General features: G+C 39.7%; 1 protein-coding gene across 1 annotated transcript in view; it reads left to right on the plus strand.

Moving 5' to 3' along the window:
* Window positions 1-1,413: 1,413 nt before the first annotated feature.
* The window catches only part of ZNF385D (zinc finger protein 385D), a 561,594-nt gene continuing 549,444 nt past the window's right edge, over window positions 1,414-13,563 (plus strand). The window contains exon 1 of the mRNA XM_006851632.1: window positions 1,414-1,846. Coding sequence (XP_006851695.1) covers window positions 1,825-1,846 — 22 coding nt within the window. The 5' untranslated portion in view covers window positions 1,414-1,824. The remainder of the gene's footprint in view (window positions 1,847-13,563) is intronic.

Here is a 13,563-nt window from a genome sequence, read left to right on the forward strand (position 1 = left end):
AGAGGATTTTAGTTATACCTTTCTTTACACAGAGGGGAAATATGGGTTAAGCTTTTTTGCAGTGTAGCACAGCAAGTTGTTATTATTAGCTTCAGCTCCCCCACTCTAGCTACAATATGTGTTTAAACCTTCTAACAGGTAAGGATTGTAGGGGAGGAAAAAGGGTTATTGAATATTTACTTATCAAACTGTAGAAATATTTGCTTACATGGCTTATAAAAGCCCAGCTTAAAAATATGTCCTCTGCTACCTTCCACACATTACACTTCTCTGCTTAGCTTTGTGTCTTAATTCCATTTGTTTTATAGAAATCTTTAAGCTCACTTGGTCCCGTCAGTAAATTGGGTCCCAAAGTGATGACTCCTTAGAGACCTGAACATATTCTCTGGGTTTATTTTCCATGCTGAACATTTAAGTATTAATCAGCATAGCTTTCAGGGATTTCTTTCCAACATACTTTTCTATGTAAGATAAGGACAGCAGTTCATTACACCATTGGAGAAGCCAGAGGCTTTGCTAAGCTGTGCCATCTCAAATTTAATGGGTGTGTGTGTGTGTATGTGTATACTAGATTAGTGACCAGACTTAAAATATGGCACATTCTTGGTTGCCTTTTGGGCTAAATGTTTATCCTTTTCAGGAGTCAAAGATCATTGTAACCTCAGTGCCCTTTCCATTATCTACTAAGGGTGGCAGCATTAGTGATGGCGTGAAACGAGGAGACTTCCATCATGTTATTTTTGTGTTTGTGTTTTTCCTCTCTACATTTCTTTATCAATTTAGCCCACAAACGATCAAGAAATAAAAATTAATCTTCATCACTTACTGGCTGTCTGTGATTTGAACATTTCTAAGGGAAAGCCTCTAACATCCTAACAAGGGGTCCTTGTCTTTTATGTTTTTTATATTCTTCTAATCTTTTTAGGCATAAACAACACAAACAGGAGTAACAAGCCAAAGGAAAAGAGAATGCAGGCACAAGCTAAGCATCCATCCTTCTTGCTCTGCCTGTTAGGTTTGGCCCCTTGCTGTGGAGTGCAATCTGACTCATGTCGCTTTTATAGGACAGCGCAGAATGGCCTCACAGGGTTGCTAATCTTTAGGGAAATGGACTGCCACAACACTCTCACGTTGAACTTCTGATGGGTTTGAACCCCCAACCCTGCAGTTAGTAGCCCAGCGCTTTAACAGTTGCATTACCAGGGCTCCTTGTGGGTGAGGGCAGTCATGGGAGAGGCTGAATAAAAGTGTATCTAATTACACGTTAATGGCAAAACTCATCTTAACCATGTCCCTCCCCGCATACTGGTGAATTTCTCATGTCTGTTCTTGTGTGGATCCAAAGACCCTTCTCTCTTTAAGAGAACCTCCCGCGCCCCTCACTCCTCCCCTTCCCAAGTCTCTGGGCTCGTCAAAGCTTTCCGAGAGCCATGGTTGGTCCAGGCAGGCAATCGGAGCACCTCATGGAGCCGCTGCTAACCGGGGGTGGGGTGGGGTGGGGTGGGGTGAGGGGGTCTGTTTGTAGTACTCTCAGTCCTGATGTCACAGGCGCGGCAAGGACATCGCAAGGAGGAGTCGGATTACAGTAAGGATGGGCAGTGCAGCAGGCAGCCCGAGCGCACGCTCCAGCCGCCGGGGCTTGTAGCCGCGGAAAGGCAGCCTGCAAGGCGCTCAACCCGCGGAGGAGGCACGCTCGGCGCTCGGCGCTCTCCATGCCAGGGACGTTTCCACCGAATGTAGCATGAAACGGCTCTGCTAGGCTTGTCAGCCTTGGGTGAGAGCTGATGCTGAAGACACCGCGGTGGGGTTCCGGCTGTATGATTAATGAGAAACATAATGTATTTTGGTGAGTGTCAGCTCTGATGATGTCATTCTGGGGGTGCCCAGGTCTTATCAGCGCAGACCAGCCCTTAAAAAAAACAAATCTTTAAGCTGCGAGAACACATTCCATTAAACCTACCTTCAATTGGCAACTGGAGGATCAAGCTTCCTTTGTGCTACGTTTTGGGCTGTTAATTAGTCCTGGATGAGTTTAAGTTGGGGGTAAAAAAAAGAAAGCAGGGGCAGCAGGGTGGATAAACTTTGCCTTGATTTGTCTGCATGAAGTTGGCGTTTAGCTAGGTGAAGAAGGGGAAATGGCACGGCGTGGGAAATCAGGGGCTAACTTAAATGGAACACAAAACAAAGTTCCTGAGGTATTGATGCTGAGAACGTGTAGTCAGTGACTATCAGTGTTTTACTAAGCATTTGGTTTTTCCCTTAATTTAGAGGCAGAGAGGGATCCGCTGAGAACACTCCTCCATACCATCCAAGTTCCTCCTTCAGCTAGGATCTGCCTAGCACAAAATGCATATTATTTTATGCCTTTAGAGGTCTCAGAGCTGTTAAATATTTGTGCAGTTTAGATTTGTGCCACCGTGGAAACCTCCCTTAGGTTTTCAGTGGAGCTGACTGCATTTCCAGAAAACATGTTGAGGCTTAGTTGGAGCTGGGCTTTCAGTCTTGCGGTGTAAGCAGGCTCCCAAAAACCCCACCGCTGTCAGGGCGAATCCCACTCTCAGCACTCTATAGGACGGTAGAACTGCCTCACAGGGTTTCCAAAGCTGTAACCTTTATAGAAGCTTACTGCCACAGCTTCCGCACATGGAGCAGCAAGGTCTGAATTGAGGATCGTATGGTTAACAGCGGAGCGCTTAACCACTGAGCCACCAGGGCTCTTTCTATAAGCGGAGTCGGAGCTGTACAATTGCACTGTAATGCTGCAACTAACTGCTAGGAGAAGAAGCACAAGTCCTTCACTAAATGAGAAGAAGCCAAGGATTAGGACTGAATATAGTTTCCTCCTCCCTGAAGTTATGCTTTCTTTCTGTAAGTCCATCTGACATCATCATTCAATAGCGTCTATTTAATATTAGAAGGTTTGTAGAGGGGCTGGCAAATGATTCCAATATGCAAATAATCTGAGTGATTTCTTGGTTTGCTTAAATATTAAACAGTTGCTATTTAGATAAACTTGGGTTAGGGCAGTGTTAGTTTACTGGGTTTTTTATTGCCATGTGTACTATTTGCTTTGTTTTGTTTTCTTGAGCCTTTGAAACTATTTGAGAAAAGTATCGAAAGAATTCAAGTTGCAAAAGCAAGATGTCTTTAGTTGTCTTGACAGCAATTTTGATTTCCCTATAATTTGCATCATATTAGAAACGATGTCTTAAAATAACTGAAATTGATTTTGAAGAAACAATTATCATTTGTAGTCAAATTTAAGCGGAATCCAGAGTTAAATACCACCTTTCCCCAGTGGTGGTAGTGATGAGGGTGGTAAGCATGTTTATTGGCAATTAATAAAATACAAACATTTATTATGAATATATATATTTTTAGTTAAATAGAAAACCTGGCAAAGATAATAAGCCTTTTGGGAGAAAAAGATGGCATCTGTAATGATAGTGAGTGATGGTTGATTATAATAAGTTTTCAGCGTCTTGTAATGATTGCTTATTTGATCATGATGATGAAGTACGGGTAACAGAGAAGCAGTATAGTTTAAAAGTACTGGTCAGAAGCCATCTGTGCTATACTGAATTATCATGTGGTTATTGGAGAAATCATCACTAGGCTAACTCATGTTATGTACTGTAGAACAAGATGATTCACAGGGTAACTAGTTCATTGTGCAATTCAAGTTGTTATTAGTACATATTGAAATGTGATGTCCAACTTCAGATCAAACTATATTCTTTTAAAGACGGGACTAAAGTTGCCCTCTGTGTCATGAGTATGGTTCAGTTTTACCATGAGATATGTTTTTCTATTTCTGGAGGAAATCGTGTGCATTCAGGAATGCCATTTTTTTCAGTTATGTTATGCAGCACCTTACTCAAACTGCCAGACTTCCAGAATGCTGGGGTCCCACCTGTCTCTAATAAATAGGTGGTACAAGAGCTAGGGCAAGAAAAAATGAGCAATACATCCCTAGCATGTTAATATTCAGTAGCATTCTTATGTGTACAAATCCCTAAGACTGTATATTTTATGGAATGTAATATGTATGTGTACATACATATATGTGTGTATGTATATGTTTATGTGTGTCTGAATTATATAATCTCCAAAAATTTGGTATTTTTCTGATAATTTTTTGAAGCAGTGCTTTGACTTTGCAATTTGGTTGACCATTACTTCATTTTACAAGTGCAAATGGTCTATCAAGTCAGGGAAAACAGGGACAAAGGGGGAAAGATGCTGCATTCTTGAGCTTTTCTGGTGCCTTCTGGGTTTGGGGAGGGCATCAGAAGGCTTTTATTGGCTTCCATAGCAGGGAGTGATGAAGAGCATGGGGTTACTATAGCACATGATGAATTGATATACAAACAGAAGATCTACTTCTCTATAAAGTATCAAATCTGTTAGTGTTTCCCCTTCTTCATATAATTGTATAACTAATAGGCTGGCACAGTTTATCTGCTTGTCTTTATGCCTCCTTCCCCTTAGGGACTGGACAGTTGGACCCTGTCCCACCTAGCTTTGTTGGAATCAGTTTTTTGTGTGTGAGTTGCCTGTGTACTGGTGAAAAATGAAATATTTCTAGTGCTCAATAGTAGCTCATGTTTTGAGTGTGCTTCTTCAGACTTACAAGACTAATGGACCGTTTTAATGACTTAAGCCTCACTCTTATCTCCTATTGAAATTTTAGTGCAATGTTTTCAATAATTGTTCATTTGCACTTACTCTGCAGTGATTTAAGAGTTTTCTGTTCAGTCACCGTGGATACTTTTGTTACTTATTCTATCGATCTTGCATTCATTATTTGGAGTTAAATATAAGGTTCACACAGGAGAAAGAAGCAGGGAAAATCCCAGTCAGCAACCTAATCAGAATTTACTGTAAAATAAAAATAACAAATATTTGTGAAGTTACCCTTGCCACCCCTATAAATATTTTACATAGTTAAAAATTACATTTGCCGAGGATGAAATAGGCATTAATAATTTATATAGAAATAAAAGCTAGACAGCTGGGATACTTCTTCCCAGATTAGGAAGAGAGGCTGTGGGTGGTTGTCAGCACAACAGACCTGAGTCAACGGGGTACAGTTTGGTTAAGATGTGCGTGCTGGTGTAACACACAGGGTCTTTGCTTGAGTGCATCCGGGCGATTTCACAAGTGCACAGCAGAAGGTTCTAACTGTGCACTTTCTCCGTCTCTAAGCACCATATGTCTGAATCATTTTCCCATTTCCATCTGGCCCTGCACATTTCTCCACTGCTAGAGTGGTGAGTCCTTGCCAGTGGTCATGTCAACCACACATTGAATCTATGATTGGCCAGAGAGGTGCCATGTCACACCCTTGGCCATCAGGGAAAAAATGAGAAGAAATTCTGTGTGGCTGAAAGACAGTATGTTTTTATGCCAGAATCAACCAGATAGAGGCTGCAGTGAAGTTTAGAGCCAAGAAAGGGTTGGGGTTTTCTCCATGAGAACATTCTGAAAACAAAAAAAAAAGAAAATGATGCATCTTGGACAAATGAACAGAACTGAGAGACAAGTATTAGAGCTCACTGTAAATGTTGCTATCAATGGCATATTCATTAAACCTAGAGAAAAGGGTAAGAGAAACTTAGTATGTGTGAATGAGCCATTCAAGTTCAGCGTGGTGTTAATTGTGGATCAACTGTCTTGCTTAAAATGCCTAATAAAAAATAGGAAAAATGCTTAGTGCTGTGCCTTTTCAAACAGATACTTAATTGAGCAAGCTTTTAATGCAGCAGCTTGAAGAAGAAAAAAAGTCTAGTAAGAAAATTGCAGACCAGACGCTATTCCCTGGACTACAACAGACATAGACATGTTTGCACATTATCATAGGAAGAACTTCTGTTTTTCCCCTTGGGGTGTTAAGAACATTTTCAAGTCAGCATTTACACTTTTGGTGATGGCTGGACCATCATGTTTCACCTCCAAAGCAGTATGTTTGAAAAACTGTTAAGTGACAAGGTTATGAGGAAGGCACTGATCAGAAAACAGCAGGAAGCCAAGAAAAGCTTGGCTTTTTCAGTGTTTTCAGTGGAAACATTTAACTCATCCTAATTAGTTTGTACTGAGTGATCTGTAATGGGGAATTAGGTCCAGTAGAGTCTGTCTAACCGCTCAGGAGGTGTTTCTGTCTTCCTGAAGCTGTCAAGGGGAGAAAATAATTCAGGAAGCAACTTGTAAGGCCAGATTCCACCTTTTAAAGTCTGATCTTTACAATTTTGTTTTTTATATATGAACATAAATGCTAAGAAATGACTACATAGGAGGGATGGACAATGTAACAGGTGACTATGATAGGAAAGAATTGTTGGTTGGTTGGTTATGTGCTATGGAGTCAGAAAACCTACACATAGCGACCCTGAGTGACCCTGTATAGGATTTCCGAGATAGCAGATCTTTATAGGAGCAGAAAACCTCACCTTTTTCCCATGGAGTGGCTCGTAGTTTCGAACTGCAGACCTTGTGGTTAGCAGCTCAACTCGTACCCACTATGCTACCAAAGCTCCTGGGCAGAAACATACAGACTTGAAATCTAAACTTCAGAACTTCAAAAGCCATACAGATTTCTCCTTAAGACTGCTCTCTTTTAAATTCATACGAAGAACTTATTTTAAGGAGCCAAAATTTAAAAATTTATCATTATGCTAGCAACACAGGTTCCTATTATACCCTTACATTTTGAGTTTAAAAAATATCCTTTTTTTTAAAGGACCTTCTTACTTGCCTGTAATTATATGGAAATGAGATGGGTTTATTTAAAGGATAAATCCCCAAATTCATGAGATAATGATGACTTGCAAAGTTACCCTTTTGTGGGTGGTATAATTGTTCCAAAAAAAAAAAACAAATGAAAAATATAAATTAGTGGTTTCCTACTTCCATTCTAGAAGATATGGTCACAGCTGTTTTTGACTGAAACCTCCATTTAAAGATATGATATATATATATATAGTGTGTGTATGTATAACATGGAAATATCATAGTGCCTTGTTATATAAATACCCAAATATTGTACCTTACTCCCATCCTTTCTGTATTCCTGAATCTTTTCATATCATTTGAAAATGCAAACCATTAAATATTGATTTAATGTGATGGATCTTAAACTACTTTTTTTGAGCACAGCTGGCTCTCATGTTGAACAACCATTATATACATTAGAGGCTTTTAAAATCAAGTCCTAGGAATAATTTTCAAGTCTTATCCTGCTTAAGGAAGAATGATCTTGTATAAGCAGAAATCTATTTCCTCTTTGACCTTGAGAAAGAGGGATGTTTCCATTTGTATTGCACTGTGAAAAACATTTCAAAATACAGCAAAGGTCATAGTCGCTGTCCCCCCTCCCTCTCTCTCTCTTTCTTTAAAGAAGCCATTACATATCATTTCCCACAAAGATTAGTTTTGCAACAGAATTTCACACATGATTGGTGGCATTAAGAGAAAATACAGCATAAGAGGAGGCTAGAAATATCAAAGCTTAAAGTGGTTGAGATCATGCTTGAACCAAATTGCTAGGGTTGAAAATAGGAAGATGCTTTGCTCTGTCACAGCGTTGGAATCATTATGGAGCAGCTGGAAGTTAGACCTCATTGAATGAGAACTCCAGGTTTGCATAGCTTTCAAAAGCGAAGGTATTTCTCTGAAATTTTCTCAATTTCAAAATTTCACATGCCTATGAATTTCTGTTGGAGTACTGAATGGGAGACACTGGACCCCTTCTCTTTTGCAGCCTTTCAGTTTGCACTTGCAATATCACATTTCTGTAAGTAGAGAAGAAAAAGAAAAGTAACCTGGTCAAGGCTGACCAAGGTCAAAAAGGAAATTGACAACAGTGTCAGCACTGATGCTCAGAGCAAATGCTGTCTGCCCCAAAGCATCATGTACTTGATGAGAGATGGGGTTGGAGGAAGGACTTCATTGAGCTGAGACTGTTTTTCAAGTGATGAAAGTTGTTTAATCTGTATCCTCAGTACCCGGCTCAGTGCCAGGCATATAGGCACTAATTTATGTTGAATGTGCAAGATTGACTGTGTGTTGGAGGTCAGAGAGGGAAAGGGATCCGTTACAGCTAATATTCCCTGTGAGAACTGGTCCATGTACATTAACAAGAGATGCTGCACAGTTCTCTTTGCTCCTAAAACATTAGCTGTTTTTTGTTTGTTTTTTAATCCCTAAAAGTCAAAACTAGTTCTTAGAAGTCACATCTTAAAATAAGTGTAAGGAATCCCACAATCTTCTCTTGTTTCCGTTTACTTCTTTCTTCATTGGACTTTGCCATATACAAAGATGTAGATTAATTCTATGGATTTTTAAGAACAATAAACCAAAATTTCTGATGAATATGTACTTAAAATCACTATATACCATGGTTCCCCAAAACCCACTGCCATCAAATTGATTCTGACTCATAGCAACCCCATATAGGAATTACAAAATCTTGCCAGAAGCAGACAGCCTCTTCTTTCTTCCATGAAATGACTTGTGGGTGTGACCGTTCAGTTAGCAGGCCAACGCCTAACCCACAGCACCAAAAGTCTCTATTTAAGATGGTAGAATTGTAGAACCCACTCACCTAATGCAATCTCTAGTTCTCAGCTTCTCCTTGCTTCAGTAAATTTGGCACACTTGTTGATTTCCCTTGCCCCAGGGTTGGAAAGGTCCAGAAAAAGGAAGACTCTCTCTTATACAAGTAATAAAAATGGCTAGGAGAGATGCCAATTTTAAAGGTTCACCATTAGGAAGTCTGAAGAAAATGAAGGTTGTTTAGACTACTATTTGCAAGGCCTTTGAAAAATTGTTTTGCACACTTTGTTCATGTTCATGTATTTTATTGATGAGGAAAAGTATTTGTAGCAGATTGTTCTGAGGATAAAGTACAGTAATAAAAGCTGTGGTTGTTAACTACCATCTAGTTTGTTCTGACTCATAGCGACCTTCCAAGGAAAAGCTGGTGGGTTTGAACTGCTGACTTCATGGTTAGCATTCCAGTGCTTATCCTACAGCACCACATCAGAAACATGCTTTAATAACCACTATCCCTTACACTTGTATAGCAATTTATATTTTTAAAAATACAAAGTATTCTTTTTTTATCTTCAAAGTAACCCATTGCAGGAGGTCAACAAAACAGAATTATTTCTGATTTTAGATCAGGAATTTGAGCTTCACATGACTGAAGTGCCTTTCTCAAGGTCACACAGCTAGTAAATGTAATATGTAAATGGTCAGGACTCTAACACACTGCTTTTGACACTTCAATGTTCTTACAACAGCCATGGGTAGTGGTGGTGTGTTTTTATGAATGGATGGTTATTCATGACAGTAATAACTGGAAAAAAAGTATTCCAGCCAGTATCTGAATGCAAATGGTTGGGATCTAACATATGCTTATATTTTGAATTTGTGGAATCAATTAGTCACTCAGGTCCGGATATAATTAATAATATTTGTTCTACCTTTTTAACCTCAAATAATAATCTGAAGAAATATTGATCATACACTATGGATTTGCCAATTTTTCCAAGGCAGGATTAGATATTAAGACATTAATTATATGTCATGTGATCATGGAGTTTCACTTGAACTCAGTGCTTTAAAAAAAATATAAAATCCAAGTCATTTGTGGTAACAAACTCCTTGATATCGATAATGATCCCATCTCCCCTATTCATTCCAGGAGTCTTAGTCTCCTCTTTGCTCCCTAATAAAGATGAAAAGGTATCCTGTGGTAGAATCATAGCTGTCTACTTGCAGGCTCTGTGTCCTTGACAAATCACCTCACACTTTGGAGATCTGGTTCCTTTGTAATGGAATAATAATGTTAGTATGCTTTATACAGTTCCATTTTCAGGACTGAAATATACAACACATATTAAAGTGCCTAGGAAATACATGGCAGGAAGTCAGTTAAATTAGATTCTCTCAGACTTTTCTATCCAGCCCAATGTGCAAATGTATAAAAATGTTTAAAAGTGATTATATCAGTCAGGGTCAAACCAGGAAACAAGAACCACTCTAAGTAGTTCACACAGAAGGACTTTAATGCAGATTTAATTGATTTAATAGGTGACAGAAGTGAAGCTAAATGGGGGCTTTGTTGTAATCAGAGATTTTAAAGGTGGAGAGTCCAAGAAGACAAGTCCTGGAAGTTAGGGTCCAGGGTCAGTGATGGGAGCTGCAACTGTTGCAGGCCTAAGGCACTGAAGTATGAAGGGAATTCAGTCTTAGTTAGACAATGACAGAGAAATGCCCTGCATTCTCCCTCCCACTGCCTCTGTCTTTCAATAGTGGAACCCAATCAGAGGTCAAATGAGAAGGCAGCCTAGGAAATGCATCCTGCAAGATATTGGCAGGGAAAGGGCAAGAAAAGATTGTTTGCAAGGCAACTGACAACCAAGGATCTGCAAGGTGATCTTCCATGTGATAGAAGTAGCACTTTAAGTAGGGGAGTATTCTGCAAAGGCTTTTTAAGTATCATTGAGAGGTTTGGTGGGGGGAACTATAGGTAAGGGAGAAAAGAGCATCGTTAAAAGGCTGTCAGCACGTCTTCACCAATCCTCCCAGTTTCAGTACCGACTTTGTTCACTTTCTAGTAGTGTAACAGTGTATAAATCAAGGAAACTGGCTTTGTTGATTTCTTTCCCCCTGGGTTCAAGAGTCTGCCTCCCAGTGAGGGTCAATGAGATGTTGAATGTGAGCTTCATAATCTGCAAAGTACGTGTCAATGGATCTTGTTACATGAATCTGAAAAACCAAGGGAATATGAAAGGAATCTTAAAAACAAAACAACAACAACAACAAAAAACCACATTCCTGAAGAGATTTTTGAGTGTACTGAGGAAAAGAGCATTTGGTTACTTCCTAAATAGCCCATGTGTGGTGGGGTTAGATACACCTCTGAGGCCACAAGTAATCTGTTTTTATTATTCTTTAACAAAGGGAAATTTTAGAAGCTGATGCAGGGGTGAAAAAACTAGCAGGCAGGAAACCCTATGTAAAATGTCTGTGCCCCATAATCCTTCCTTTCCAAGACTCTAATGGGGATAGACATGTTGAAAGCTGAGGGAGTTTATTAATAGTTGTTTGGAAGGGAAGAGGGATTTGATATTGATTTTTATCTCTTTCTCCATGTGTTGTGGGACCTTTAAAGACTGATTTCTTTGGCTGGCTGGCCCTGCTATTAAAAGAAAAAAATAAATAAGGCAAAACATTCTGCCCTTCCTGTATGGAATTATTAGCATCTCTCTCAAAGTATGCTTGTAAAGTCTTGCAAAAGTTCATAATTTCTGGTGCCCTCGTTTTAAAGGCAACACCGTGGTCACTGCTGGGAAGCGGATCCCTTGCAGTGCACAATATGGAACTCACAAGATTACTACCAGGTGTTTTAATTAGCTGCCCTTAGGAATGATGAGCTCTAACTTTGAGGTCCATGGGGATTCTAGGAGCCACATCTTTAAGAAAGCTTTATCAGTTAAAAATATATTAAAACGCAGTTTGTGTTTATTTAAAAATTGTATCTTCTTAAATAAAAAAATAAACTGTAGGAGTTAAAACACTAACGTGGTAAATCACTTCCTCCTTCATCCCCCTTTAGGTCACATTGCCTGGTTTTTCCTAATTTTTAAATTACTTGATCAGGGAGATGATTGTAGTGAGAAACTCATGTTACTGACTTGATGGGTGTTTTGGTTTCTTAGAGACTTCCTCAGCTCCCAATTATGGAAAGTAGTTTTAGTGCTCATAGGTAGTAGCAACTGCTCATAGACAAAGAGGAATTAACATCTCCTGAATGTGTGCACTATGCCAGGTGCTGGCATGAGTTATTGGGTTGGCACCTCACCACTATCCTTAAGAAGAGTGGTGGTTCTAAATCCTGACGACAAAAGATTCACCGTAGAACGTTTAAAGATACTAATGCCAAGCTTCTACTATGGTTAGATTAAGTATGGATCTTTGGAGGTAGAGCCAGGCACAGAAATTTCCTGTTAACATTCATCAGTAGATTCTGAGAGACAACCAGGATTGAGAACCACTAAGGTGGGTACTTTTAATCATTTCAACGAGCATGCTGATGATGTAGCCATTCTCAGCTGCCAAAGGGCGTCAGCTGGTAGGGTTAGAATACAAACCCAGAGCAGTCTGAATGAAAGACTATGTTCTTTCCCCCAACAAAATGTGACCTCCCCTTAGGAAAATCAGTCCACGCCATGAAGTTTTGACTTGAGTGCAAACTCTTTTGCTGGACTCTCCTGGTTTCTAGGTGGAAATCTCTAAAGGATCACCCTGTTCCTTTTAATGGGCCCTTAAAGGATCATGCTGCCCTAATTGATTCAGAATCACAGTGATTTGGTTCTGGAAAAGAATGTTAGGATCTTGCTTCTCAAAGGTAATGTTAAGTGGAATCACCTGAGGATTATGCTAAACTGCAGATTCTGAATCAGTAGGTATGGGTTGCGACCCCAAATTTTGTTTTTCTCACAAGCTCTGAGATGATGCTATATTGGGTACTAAAGACTAGATATCTTTTTTGGCTGAACAACTGCCTCTTCAAGTGTGGAATCTGAAGTCCAACTCTACAAACTAAGGATCCCTATCTTTTCCTACAAGATCCTGATTAGTCCATATTTTGGATTCTAATTACAGTGATCAGCTATCCCGGATTGCCCAAGACTGAGGGTATTCCCAGCATATGAGACTCTCAGTTTTGAAACTAAGAAAGTCTCAGGCAGTGTGCAGTTGGATGTGTCACCTTAGTTCCAATACAGCAAATTTTCATACTAGTTTCAACACTCAAGATGGCAAGAACTTGGACACATAACTTCTTGTCTTGGTCTTTCTCCCACAAAATGTTAACTTTCCTTTAAAGAAAGTGGTTCATGACCTGAAATCTGGAATTGAGTATAAACTGCCTTGTGCCTCAATTTCCAGGTCTGTGAAGCAGGAATATTAAGGATACTAAAATATAGTCCGTGTCAGGATTAAATTAGATGGTATATGTGAAGCACTGTACACGCATGCTGTCATGGTGTTTGTTCTCAGTAATTGTTGGCAGTGACTGTTGCTACTTATTCATAGACCTGACTCAGCCTTCCTCTCTCTCCATTACTGGGGAAAACACACACAAACACACACACACACAAACAAGAAATACTCAAAGATCAAGTACAAGTAGCCATAGATCATCTTTATTGCATCATCTCTGTACGGATGGCAGCTTGTAAATCACCTCCTGCCCCGTGATATGATGGGCAAGCCGGAATGAAGTCATTCCTGGTTAAGTGTATAATTTGCGTCCCCCGAACGTCATTAACAATGCTTTTTGATGTTTTTTTTAACTTTGCTTTTTAGGAAAAGGAAGGCCTGGATAAGGTTTTTTGCCACCCTATGATACTCTGATCTGACTCCTAGTGTTCTTGTCAACCTTGTTTATCCATTAGTGTTTCTGTGAGCTCTGTAACAACGTATGAGGGCAGCTGCAGTTAATGAGTGTGCCTTCCATCTTCTGACCCATCATTGGGTTAATCGATAGCCTTT

Source organism: Chrysochloris asiatica, unplaced genomic scaffold, assembly GCF_000296735.1.
Source record: "Chrysochloris asiatica unplaced genomic scaffold, ChrAsi1.0 scaffold00030, whole genome shotgun sequence".
Taxonomy (NCBI): Eukaryota; Metazoa; Chordata; class Mammalia; order Afrosoricida; family Chrysochloridae; genus Chrysochloris; species Chrysochloris asiatica.